General features: G+C 43.7%; 1 protein-coding gene and 1 pseudogene across 14 annotated transcripts in view; both read left to right on the top strand.

Annotated features, from left to right (window-relative positions):
- Ep400 (E1A binding protein p400) overlaps positions 1–12,486 on the top strand; it is a 109,537-nt gene that overhangs the window by 33,561 nt on the left and 63,490 nt on the right. For 11 of the 14 annotated variants that reach the window (XM_052754891.1, XM_052754887.1, XM_052754885.1 and 8 more), the window contains 6 exons: positions 1,220–1,327; positions 1,829–2,214; positions 5,713–6,009; positions 7,216–7,401; positions 11,443–11,583; positions 12,058–12,136. In XM_052754891.1, the coding sequence (XP_052610851.1) occupies positions 1,220–1,327; positions 1,829–2,214; positions 5,713–6,009; positions 7,216–7,401; positions 11,443–11,583; positions 12,058–12,136 (1,197 nt within the window). The remainder of the gene's footprint in view (positions 1–1,219; positions 1,328–1,828; positions 2,215–5,712; positions 6,010–7,215; positions 7,402–11,442; positions 11,584–12,057; positions 12,137–12,486) is intronic. The other 3 variants (XM_052754892.1, XM_052754889.1, XM_052754884.1) reach the window with 1 other exon arrangement.
- LOC128121146 (uncharacterized) lies at positions 10,416–10,506 on the top strand (annotated as a pseudogene).

The following is a 12,486-nucleotide window of genomic DNA, read 5'->3' as shown; positions in this document are numbered from 1 at the left end:
CCGCTGTGTGGATGAACTTTTTTTTTTTTTTTTTGATTAAGATTCTATCTCACCCTCTCTGGCCTGCAGTCACATATGCTGTATACATAATAAATAAATAAATAAATCTTAAAAAAAAAAGAAAAAGAAAATCAGTAGACACTCTTTAAAAAAAGATTCTGTCTCATGGGCTGGAGAGATAGCTCAGAGGTTAAGAGCATTGACTGCTCTTCCAGAGGACCAGAGTTCAATTCCCAGCAACTACATGGTGGTTTACAGCCATCTATAATGAGACCTGATGCCCTCTTCTGGCCTGCAGGCAAACATGCAGACAGCACACTGTATACGTAATAAGTAAAAATAAAAATTAAAATAAAAAAAAAAGATTCTGTTTCATGAGACCTGGCTGGCCTGGAACTCTTGATGTAGCCCAGGCTGGCCTTGAACTTGGAGGGAACCTCCTGCCTCTGGCTCTCCAGTGCTGGGTTTGCAGGTGTGTGCCACTACACATGGCTTTGGCCAGTTGACTTTTATCAGTCATTCTTTGCACGTCTTCCCTGTTTATTACTATGTTTCTTTTGTTTTGTTTTGTTTTTCTGCCAGAATGAGCAGAGACTTGACGTGTAGTCTGAAATGTTCATTTGACATATCTAGTAGCTGATTTGAAGGAACAGCCTCTTGAATGAACTGTGGTGTTGCTCTCAAATTGCCCACCAGCAGGCATGTCCGATTCCACCACTGTCAACACTTTCTGGCTCTCACATTTTGTCCATTTTCCTTATTTTGATAAATCTCGTAATTTTTGGTGGTCTGACCTTAGGGTGAAGTCACACCTCCTGTTTTGATGTGGTTGTCTGATTCTGAGTAAGATTGCACAGGAGCTTTTATTGCTCATTAACCATTTGTGACTCTGTCCCTGGCTCAATATTGATGTTCTCTGTCAATTGTCCTGGGCATTGAAACTTCTCATGTTATTCGTGAGTGCTTTGAGAATGATTAAGTGAGCCTCTGCCAGTCATGTGTTGTAATGTCTCAGTTGTTGCTTGTCCTTTGACCTTTGTATGATGCTTTTCTTTGTACTTTCAAAATTTTAATGAAACTGTGTCAGTCTTATCCCTTATAGCATAGAAGGGCTTCCCTTTTCAAAGATTATAAAAACACTTACATATGTTTTTTTTTCCTACTACTTCTGTGGTTTTATTTTTATATGAAACGACACCTTTCTTGAAAATTATTCTAGAGCAGTCTAAGAGACCTCGTCTTGAAGTGGGTCATCCAGGGGTAGTTTTCCAGCATCCAGGGGTGAATGCAGGAGTCCCTCTGCAGCAGTTAATGCCGACAGTCCAAGGTAAGACCCAGCAGTAGAGCAGCACTCTTAGTTTGTCGTGAGGGAATGCCCAAAACCTAGAGCCTGGCCCAGATTAGGGCCGTGCAGTCAAGGGAGTGTACTGGATGTGGAATTTCCCATGTGGGGATGTGTCTTTGCACCTCAATCAATTCAGTATTGAGAAAGCCCCTGGAGACAGGTTCTTGCCATTCTAGTGGGAGCCACACATCTCCACATTGTGCTTTCAGGTGATTTTATTTCTGTGTTCCTTATTGCTACTGCTGTCAGGTGCCCTGTGGTTATTTGATGCTTGTTTTGCTTAGTACTAACTTGCAATAGTTGGGTGCATTCTTTCCTTCTTTGTGTGCTCATCCTGACCTTAGGTCTGCCTAGGACACTCCCATTTTGAGTGTAACAGTTCTCATGTGAGCAACAGAATGTCCAGTGTGTGTCCTTGTGAGTCACTTGGTGGAAGCTGCTCTGCACTGAGATCATTGCTTTGGACTCTTTTTTATTTTGCAGGAGGGATGCCCCCAACTCCTCAGGCTACACAGCTCACTGGACAGAAGCAGAGCCAGCAGCAGTATGACCCCTCCACAGGGCCTCCTGTGCAGAATGCCGCCAGCTTGCATACCCCACCGCCACAGCTCCCTGCGAGGCTGCCTCCAGCCAGTGTCCCAGCCACAACCCTCCCTTCCACCTTACAGTTTTCACAGCAGTCACAGATGGTGGAAGCTCCAACTCAGCTCCAAATCCCAGTGAAGACTCAACAGCTGAATGCCCCCATCCCTGCCCCCCTGCCCAGCCAGCTCGCTGCTCCTCCTCCACAGCCTGCCCAGCCGGCTCTCCACGTTCCGATGCCCGGGAAGGCACAGATGCAGACCTCTCAGCTTTCTTCCCAGACCCAGGTACTCTGTGGACATTGGCTGTTTTGACTAGTGAGGTGCAGAAGAAAAGAGGAAACAGTCTGCAAAGGTGGCTTGCAGTTTAGGTATTTGGTAGTGTGGTCTACACTGAACCTGCACATTCCTGGGAGCAGCTTTACTTACCCTTTTAGCACAGTTGGTTATTGTAGCAGTTGCAAATTAATTCTATTTGGCTCTGTAATAACAATCATTAAAGTAATAGAAAATCATTATTATTGTTGCTCTTAGTAGAGGGAACCTCGACCTGTTGAGTCACATGCTGTTTGGAGTGGGTTGTATTTGTCACCTCATATGGTCTTCTTAGACGTCACCCTTAGACTCTTAGACGGTGACTAATTTTACCAGTTTTGAAAAGTTGTGAGACTGACCCAAAGAGACATGGATGAAGTGATAATTCAGAGTTGACTCTAGCTGTGTTCGAGGGTGAAGCCACCATCAGCTAGGTTTCCTCCTTTGCTGCCTCTTTTCCCTTTTTCCCAATACGATGAATTCCACCAGCATGGATGACACTGTGCCTGTTGTAGTGTTGAGGATGCTGCTCCTCCTCACTGACTTCACACTTCTGTGGGTTTGTGAGTGCTTACTCCAGTCCCTGGAATCCAGTGAGACTGTGCAACATGGCAGGTACACCAGCTTTAAAGCATAGATGGGAGTCATTGAGTGCTGGGCCCCTTTGCTCTCACCTCCCTCATATTATTAAGGGAGCTACTCAGAAAAGCCTTAAGTTCCAGTTAGGATTTATAGCAGAGACTTAAAACAGATGTGCACAGAAAGGGAAGAACAATCTATACTGACTACCATGTGCTGTGGTAGGGACTCCATTGGCATTAGTTTCTCTACCTAGCAACTTTGTGAAGTGGAATTTGCTGTTCCCATTTTATGAGAAATTCAGGCCACAGGTCAAAAACTTGACATGTTATCAGCTATGTTGTAAATCTTGGGCTATTCTAGAGCTTTGAGGCAGGAAGGTATGGGGGTCTCCTACACACTTGGTTAGGGAAGGAGGGTGAACTCCCCCCAGGGCCACTAAACTGTCCCCATGGATTTTTGCTTTGTTTTGTTTTTGTTTTTCCGAGACAGGGTTTTCTCTGTATAACAGCCCTGGCTGTCCTGGAACTCACTTTGCTCGAACTCACAGAGATCAACCTGCTTCCCTCTCCTGAGTGATGGGATTAAAGGTGCGCTCCACTATGCCAGGCTCCCCATGGCCTTGCTTTCAAGAATGTGATCTTCCTTCTTTTGGAGTCACAGTCCTCACTTAGAGCAACATGGTGATTTTTTTTTTTTTTTTAAAAACCTTTGTTTCCTGCCTTTGTTGTTAAAAGAATCAGCTATGCCAGTCTGGTCTACAGAGTGAGTTCCAGGACAGCCAAGGCTACACAGAGAAACCCTGTCTCGGAAAAAAACAAAACAAAACAAAAAAGGATCAGCTTTGGTAAATGGCTTTTAAGAAACTGTGCAGGGCTGGAGAGATGATTCAATGGTTAAGAGCACATACTACTCTTGCAGAGGACCTGAATTCAGTTCATAGTATCCGTAGTGGATGGTTTACAACCACTTGTGAGTCAAGTTCCAGAGGTTCTGGCATCCTCTTGTATCTTCCAAGGGTACCTATACCCATGTGCACATACATACCCATACAGAGACATATACATATACAAGTAATTTAAAATCTTAAAAAAAAAAACTCCATAAATCTATACAAACCCATTACTAATTGGACCTCGAAACACAGGTCTGTAATCCCAGCTACTTGGGAGGTTGAGACAAGACGATTGCAAGTTGAAGGCTATCTTGGCCAACTTAGAGAGATCCCACTGCACAAAGTAAAAGGAAAGCTGAGTAGACTGTTTGCCTAGCATGTCTGAGGCCCTAGGGTCAATCCCCAGGATGGTGGGAAGGCCCTTGTTTCTTATGGGTTGGGCTGGAATTAGCTCCTGTTTTCTGTAAAGGGTCACGGGAGAAATTTTTGGCTTTGCAGGCCGTTCTGCTTCTGTTGGTCCCTCAGCTTTGTTCCTGAAAACATAGCTGCCAGCAATTTATGAGTGAATAGTGGTGGCTGTACTTCCATAAAACTTGATTTCTATATGTATGTACCTACTGTGACTTCTGGGCTCCTGAGGGTAGACACCTGCCATGGGGGGTCATTGTTAAATCCTGAGACTATGTCTGCTGAGTCTTTCTTGCCCTGGTGGTCCTGATTGGCCTTCCTGCTAGTCTATTCCTGGCCTTCACCCCTCTCTGAGTGGCCTCCTCCCTGGGCTCCTGGGAGAACTTCACACAGACTTGCTGTGGTTGAGGCCCCTTTTATGAGCTTGGCTTCTGGACAGTGAGGAAAGGTTTTCTACCTCTCCAGCCTTCCTGCCACAAGAGACATACATGGATCTGTTAAAAAGATGTAAGAAGCCAAGCTGGGACATGGTGGAGCTGGTCTATAATCCTGGTACTCAAGAGGTTGAGGCAGGAGGATGAAGAGTTCAAGGCCATCCTGAACTACAATATTGAGATCTTGTCTCTAAAAAGTATACCTAAAAATAATAAGCTCATCTGACATTTGAGTGATGTTACATGAAAATATAATATAAATAAAAATCTAGTTTAGCATTGTATTCGTTTTTCTATAGCTAGAACAGTCCTGTGTGTTTTTATTTTACTTTAAATTAAGGGATGCAGGGACTTCTGGCTCATGGTTTAAGGGTACAACCCATTGTGATGGGGAAGGCATGGCAACAGGGGTTTGAGGTGTCTGGTCACATTGTGTATGCTACCAGTGAACAGAGACAGATGAGTGCTGGTGCTCAGTCCTGTGGCTTTTATCCAGCTTTCTTTTCTTGTGACTTCATGGTCAAAGCAACTACCTTTCCTTCCTTATATGCCTTTAAATACAAATTTTAGTTCTGCATGAATGAAAAAGTAAAACTTGCCAGTTCAGACCCAAAAGCATTACAAGAAATTAAGAAAACAGCACCACTTTCCAAAAATGCAAGGGAAAAAACTGCATATGATAGTGTGTGCCTGTAACCCCAGCCCTCAGAAGACTGAAGCAGGAAGACACAGTTCAAGGCCTACTTAGCTATATAATCAAGGTTTTTTTTGTTTTGATTTGTTTTGCTTTGCTTTTTTTTTTTTTTAAGGGAAAAAGAAAAAAAATTAAATTACCTTTTAAAAGTAAGAGAAAAAAAGCTGAAGAAGAGGAAAAGCTTCCATGAGCTCTGAGATAATATACCAAGGTACTAAGTGCAGTTTATAGTGGAGCTTTTGTTAGGTTCTTTGCAGTACAACAATTTAATCTCTGGACATCATCTAGCTTGTGGTTCTGAGTTGTGGTTTGTTATGGGATTAATTTTGTGTGCATGTGTTGCCATGGAGAGGAAGGCACTGACTGTGCTGGCCTGTGTCTGCCGAACTCTCTGGCATTTGGGCACTTTGAACCCGGGAAGCCTTTTCCTGACCCTGATTCACTTGTCTTCTGCCTGCTAGACAGTAGCATCGACCAGGCCCCCCCTGGACTCTGCCCAGCCCTGCCAGCGGTCTCTGCCCACTTCCTCCTCTTCCTCATCCCTTGTACCCGTGAGTGGCTCAGGCCCTGGACCCTCGCCTGCTCGTTCTTCACCAGTGAACAGACCCTCTTCTTCCACCAGCAAGGCTCTGTCTCCCATCACTTCCCGGTCTCCAGGGGCAGCAGTGCCAGCTCCCCCCAAGCCACAGAGTCCTGCTCAGAATGCAGCCTCATCCCAGGACGGTTCTCAGGATAAACTGGCAGAACAAATAACACTGGTAAGTGTGCCCAGGCAGATACAGAGCATACTTGTTTGGTCTGTTTGTTTGGAGGAATCTTATGTTTTCTAGGCTAGCCTCTAATACCTGTGTAACATGAATTGCTAAATGTGTTAATTAAAAAACCTGGAGATAGGGGTTGGGGATTTAGCTCAGTGGTAGAGCACTTGATTAGCAAGCTCAAGGCCCTGGGTTCAATCCTCAACTCCAGGGGAAAACAAGAAAAAAGCCCAGAGATTTTGGGGTGAAAGCTGAAAGATCAGAGGGATAGAACAAGCCATAGCCACAAGTTCTTACTGCTAGGAAGTCCTCAGCCCAAGAGAAAGCTACTTCCTGTGTGCTCATGCCTATATACCTTTCTGTGCCCTGCCATCTTACTTCCTCCCTCCCTCCAGCTACATCACTTCCTCTTTCTGCCCAGCTCTATCACTTCATGTCTGTTTGTACAGACCTCCAGATCTCTATGGTTAACTAGTGCTGGGATTAAAGGCGTGTGCCACCACGTCTGGTTCTGTTCCCAGAGTGACCTGGAACTCACAGAGAGCTGGGTGAATCTCTGCCTCCTGAATGCTAGGATTAAAGGCATGTGCTATCACTGCCTGGCCTCTATATTTAATATAATGGCTGGCTTTATCCTCTGATCTCCAGGCAAGCTTTATTTGTTAGAGCACGAATAAAATACCACCACATTCCTGGGTTTGGGAGATCTTGCTTCCAGCTTGGTTAAGGGAGTCGCTGAACAAATTAAAGAGGAATGTCATCATACAACACAGTGGGGATTCAGCTTGTATTCTGGTTTGTGGTGTGCATTTCATTTTATTATTTAAAGATTGTGATAGTTTAAAACTGAACACTTGGTGCTGGGTGGTGGTGGCACACACTTTTAATCCCAGCATTGGGAGGCAGAGCCAGGCAGATCTCTGTGAGTTCAAGGCCAGCCTGGTCTACAGAGCGAGATTCAGGACAGGCTCCAAAACTACACAGAGAAACCCTGTCTCGAAAAAACAAACAAACAAACCAAAAAACCAACAAAACTGAACACTCGGTTTATGATCATTAGAAACCAGGACTGGGACCAAATAACACAGTCTTCTCTGCTTGAAGTAGACTCATTAATGTCTTTGCCTTGTGGTGAAATTGACCATAGTGGGCTGATTTCCTTCCAGTCATGTTGACCTTTACCCCTCACATCTATGTTCCTTACAGGAAAACCAGATCCATCAGCGAATAGCAGATTTAAGGAAGGAAGGCTTGTGGTCCCTAAGGCGGTTGCCAAAGCTTCAAGAAGCTCCGCGCCCTAAATCTCATTGGGATTATCTGCTAGAAGAGATGCAATGGATGGCCACAGACTTTGCTCAAGAGCGGAAGTGGAAATTGGCTGCTGCTAAGAAGGTAGGTTTGAAACATGGGGTGGTCATTCATGCTTTGTATCTTTTGGAGTAGTTGGAATTTAAATTGCTGTAAGTGAGCCAGGCACATGCCTTAAATGGTGGTGGCACACACCTTTATTCACAGTACTTGGGAGGCAGAGGCAGGCAGATCTCTATGACTTTGAGGCCAGTCTGCTCTACATAGTGAGTTCCAGCATAGCCAGAGCTCCATAGTGAGACCCTGTCTTGAAAAATCAAAAAATCAAAAAATTTGCTGAAAGTGGCAATGGATGGGACTCTTACCCCATTCTCTTAAGACTTTTGAATCCTAATGTGTGGAAAAAGCATCTTCTGTTGTGTAGGTGGAAACTGAGATAGAGTCCTTGGTGCAGAGATTGTGTTCCTTTTCCTTCCAGTTTACTTGCTGGTTAGGAATTGGATGCTTTCAGGACACCCAGGGCTGGTCGGGTGATTGCAGAGGCTGGAGGTTAGGAATGCCAGGTGTAAGATGCTAGGCAGTGTGCTCATCCTCTGCCTTCACTCCTGCCCTGGTGTCTCTGGTTCTGGTGGAGAGTTTGTTCCTTCTATTGTTCCCACAGCAGGCACAATCCTTCAGAGACTTGAGAGGTGATACTATTCACTCTACAAAAATGAAAATAGAAAGACAGGTTTCTGGAAAACTTTGGCCTCTGGGTGGAACTCAGCTATCCTTTCATTGTGTAGGCAACTACATTTAACTATCACATATCATGGACCATTGTTTTCACACCCAGGCCTTGGATATTTTCTTCACCTTCCTTGTACTCAGGGTTGGGGTTGATCCTTTGTCTCTGACCTATGTAGAGAGGGTTTCTCTGTGTAGCTTTGGAGCCTGTCCTGGAACTCGCTCTGTAGACCAGGCTGGCCTCAACTCACAGAGATCCTCCTGCCTCTGCCTCCCGAGTGCTGGGATCAAAAGTGTGCACCACCACCGCCTGGCGTACTTCTGTCTTTGAACTCCCCTCTTTCCTTATCTGGTTTAAGAAGGGGAGACAAAAGGTCTCAGATTAGGTCCATGGACATTTTTTTTTAAAAAGCCCCCAAAAGAAGCTTCTTAAATATTTATTACAAAGGAAAATGATTCTGGACATGTGAACACCAACCTGGATAGGATGGACATATAGCCAGTAGGAGGGACATGTGAGTACTGGGATGGACATATCGACTGGTATGGACAAAGTGGGCATGTGGACTCCAGGCTGGGCAGACAAGAACTGGCTGGTGGGATAGGGTAGCTAGGCTGACGAGAAACACAGAATTCATAGGGTGTAATGAGGGCCAGCTCTACACAGTAAGCCTACATCTACCCTTCCTCCTCACTAGGACAGGGAGAAACAGACGCTATCTCCAAGGAGAGCTTTCAAGGAGGCCTTGAGAGGGTCGGTGAGAGACCAGTGTAAGGTGTCATTGTAGTTGAGTGCTTTTCTATCTCAGATGAGGGAGAGACAGTGGTTGTTGGTATGCACTCTGTGCTGAATAAGTTCTTACCTTCAATTGTTCTCCCTACTTTCTGGAGCTGCTACTGGCAAGTACATAGAGTATTCCCATTGGGAACACAGACTGATAGCTTAGAAATAGAATCTTGATCTGGAGAAATGGTTCAGTGGTTAAGAGCATTTGCTGCTCTTAGAGAGGACTTGGGTTCAGTTACCAAATCCACATGGGAACCCAAACCATCTATAACTCAAGTTCCAGGGGTTCTGACACTCTTCTGGCTCTGAGGGTACCAGGCACACATATGGTGCACACATATACATTCAGGCAAAACATGGGAGCACATAAAAAAAATTCTTTAAAGTAAAATCTTAAGCCAGATATGGTGGGTCACAACTTTCAATCCCTGTTCTTGGGAGGCAGAGGCAGGTAGAACTCTGTGAGTTCAAAGCCAGCCTGGTCTATGCTGTGAGTTTTAGGGCAGCCAGAGCTATATAGTGAGACATTATCTCCTAAAATAAATAAAATTAAAATCTTAAGACTGAGATGTGATTGACTTGGCAGAGTGTTTGTCTAACATGCTTGAAGCCCTTGGGGTTGATTTCCAGCATCTGTAAAACAGGTAACACACCTGTAATCTATAATTCTAAAACTGGGGCGGCGTGGAGGTAAGAGGATAAGTTCAATCATCTTTGGCTCATAGTGCATTTGAGGCCAATCTGGGCTAAATAAGACCCTGCCAAAAACCACAACAACAATAAAAAATTATATACATATGCATCTTAACAACAAAAAAGGAAACCTTAAAAATGTCAGTTAAGGCTGGGCAGTGGTGGTGCATGCCTTTAATCTCAGCACTCGGAAGGCAGAGCCAAGCGGATCTCTGTGAGTTTGAGGCCAGCCTGGTCTACAAAGCGAGATTCAGTACAGGTTCCAAAACTACACAGAGAAACCCTGTCTTGCAAAAACCAAAAAAAAAGAAAAAGAGAGAAAAGATAAGAAAGAAAAAAGAATTAGGAGCACTGACTGCTCTTCCAGAGGACCTGGGTTCAAGTTCTAGCACCCACATGACAGCTCACAACTGTCTGTAACTCCAAGATCTGACGTCCTCATACAGTCTGCAGCAAAACACCAAATAAAATAAAAACAAATAAATTATATTTTTTAAAAAATGTCAGTTTGGGGCTTGATGGGATAGCTCAGCTGTTAAAAGTACTGGCTGCTTTTTCAGAGGACCTTAGTTTGATTCCCAGCACCCATCCACATGGTGGTTTACAACTATAATTCTAATTCTAGAGGATCTGATGTCTTCTTGCCTCTGTAGGCACTGCACACATATGCAGGCAAAATACTCATACACATAAAAATGTCTTTTAAAAGTCATTGCTTGCTGGGCAGTGGTCATGCACACCTTTAATCCCAGTACCCAGGAGGCAGAGGCAGGTGGATCTCTGTGAGTTTAAGGCCAGCTTGGTCTAAAGAGCAAGTTTTAGGACAGCCAGAACTGTTACACAGAGAAACTCTGTCTCAGAAACCAAAAAGAAAAAAAAAAAAAGTCATTGCTTGCTTCAGTAGCACATATAATAAAATACAGATATTAGTATGGTCCTTGTGCAAGAATGACACTCCGATTCATGAAATGTCCCCTATTTTTAACACTCAATGCACCGACCTGCATATGCATGTGTGCTTGTGTATACATTCACTTTACTGTTAAAAAAATAAGTTAATTCCTGGGCGGTGGTAGCTCACGCCTTTAATCCCAGCACTCAGGAGGCAGAGGCAGGCGGATCTCTGTGAGTTCGAGGCCAGCCGGGCCTACAGAGTGAGTTCCAGGACAGCCAGGACTATTTCACAGAGAAACCCTGTCTCGAAAACCAAAAAAAAAAAAAGTTAAAAAACAAAACAAAGCAAAAACTTGTCGGCACAACCCTTTCTCAAAAATAAATAAGAAAATAAACATCATTTTGTTTAGGGAAAAATGTGAATTATCTCAACCCAACAATTTCCATTATGTAGGAACATTTAGCTGCATTTATGCAGTGAAATACTCAGTGGCCCATTAGACATGTTTGTATTTGTTGAACGGGAAGATATTAATCACATGAGACAGGAAAAGAAGGTTGTAGTATAGTGTTTCATATCTATATAGTGTTTCATATCTGAGAAAATAACTTTCTAGAAAGTCAGGCAAAAAGTTGATAGCATTTATTTGTTTGTAGACATGTTTTCATCTAGCGTGCTTAATGGCCTAGGAGGTACCTGTCAGTGAATTATATGTGGCCTTATTTATTGTGATATGGTTTCTCTTTGTGGACCAGGCTGGTCTTGAACTCTTGATCCTCAGCTTCCTGTGACTTTAGACTGAGAAGTCTTAAATTTATTTTTTCTGTTTCTATTTTTTTCCCTCTCTGTGTGTGCACATTCATGTGGAGGTCAGGGAACAACATGTGGGAGTTGGCTCTTTCCTTCCATCCCGTTTGGCTCTTGGGGAATCAAACTCAAGCCCTTAGGCTTGGTACTAAGTGCCTTTATTTGCTGACCATCTTGCCAACCTGAGTACTACAATTCTTGAACTTTTCTTCACCAGCTTGTCAGAACTGTAGCCCGGCATCATGAGGAAAAGAAACTTCGTGAGGAAAGAGGGAAGAAGGAAGAACAGAGCAGACTGAGACGCATTGCTGCTACCACTGCCCGTGAAATAGAATATTTTTGGTCAAATATCGAACAGGTAAATGCTGGAATTCATTGGGATCTTAAAAAAAAAAAAAAATCAAATGTGTCCAAGCCGTGAGGCTGTGTGCCAGGGGACAGAACCTCAGCAGCTCCAGCATTCATGCATGTGCACCTTTCTCCTCTGTTGTTAACCTTCTGCAAGGTTAAGATGAGCCCATTCTGACCTCTTTATACCGGTGGAAGCCACAGCTTTGAAATGAGAATGTAGTGAAAGCCTGTCAGGTAGTTCTTGGTGTGCTATGGCTATGAAAGGCAAAGTCTTCAGGATACCTGCTTCCATCTTCCACCTGATAGAATTTGAGCAGGATAGACTAGGATACAAAATAAAGAGGAGAGCATCAAACTGAGTTATTTTCCTAATTACTGTGAATGAGGTTGGCTGTTTGTGTGAGTTTAATGTGTTAGTGCAGAATTGTACAATTTACATCCTTAAGGACTTGCTTGCTTATTCATCTTTTTTTTTTTTTAGGTTGTGGAAATAAAACTACAAGTAGAATTAGAAGAGAAAAGGAAAAAAGCCTTAAATTTACAGAAAGTTTCCAGAAGAGGTATGATATTGAAATTTGTTATTACATTTATTTATTTAGTGTGGGGTAGGGGAACACGCACATGTGCACCATGGTCTGTGTGGGGGTCAGAGCACAACTTTCTAGAGATGGTTCTCTCCTTCCATCATGTGGGTCCTAAGGATCAAACTCAGGCTGTCAGGCTTGGCAGTAGGGTCTTCACTTTCTGACCCAGCTATAGTTTTAAAGGATTTTTAAAGATTTATTTATTTGTTTTGTATGTGTATGGGTGAATGTGTGCCACCACGTGCCTGTGAAGATCTAAGTATAATTTGTGAGACTTGCTTCTTCTTCTGTCATATGGGTTCTGGACTTAGATTATAAGGATTGAT

Source organism: Peromyscus californicus, unplaced genomic scaffold (assembly GCF_007827085.1).
Source record: "Peromyscus californicus insignis strain IS unplaced genomic scaffold, ASM782708v3 Scaffold_2__1_contigs__length_46816999, whole genome shotgun sequence".
Classification (NCBI taxonomy): domain Eukaryota; kingdom Metazoa; phylum Chordata; class Mammalia; order Rodentia; family Cricetidae; genus Peromyscus; species Peromyscus californicus.
This window is presented reverse-complemented; position numbering and strand designations above follow the sequence as displayed.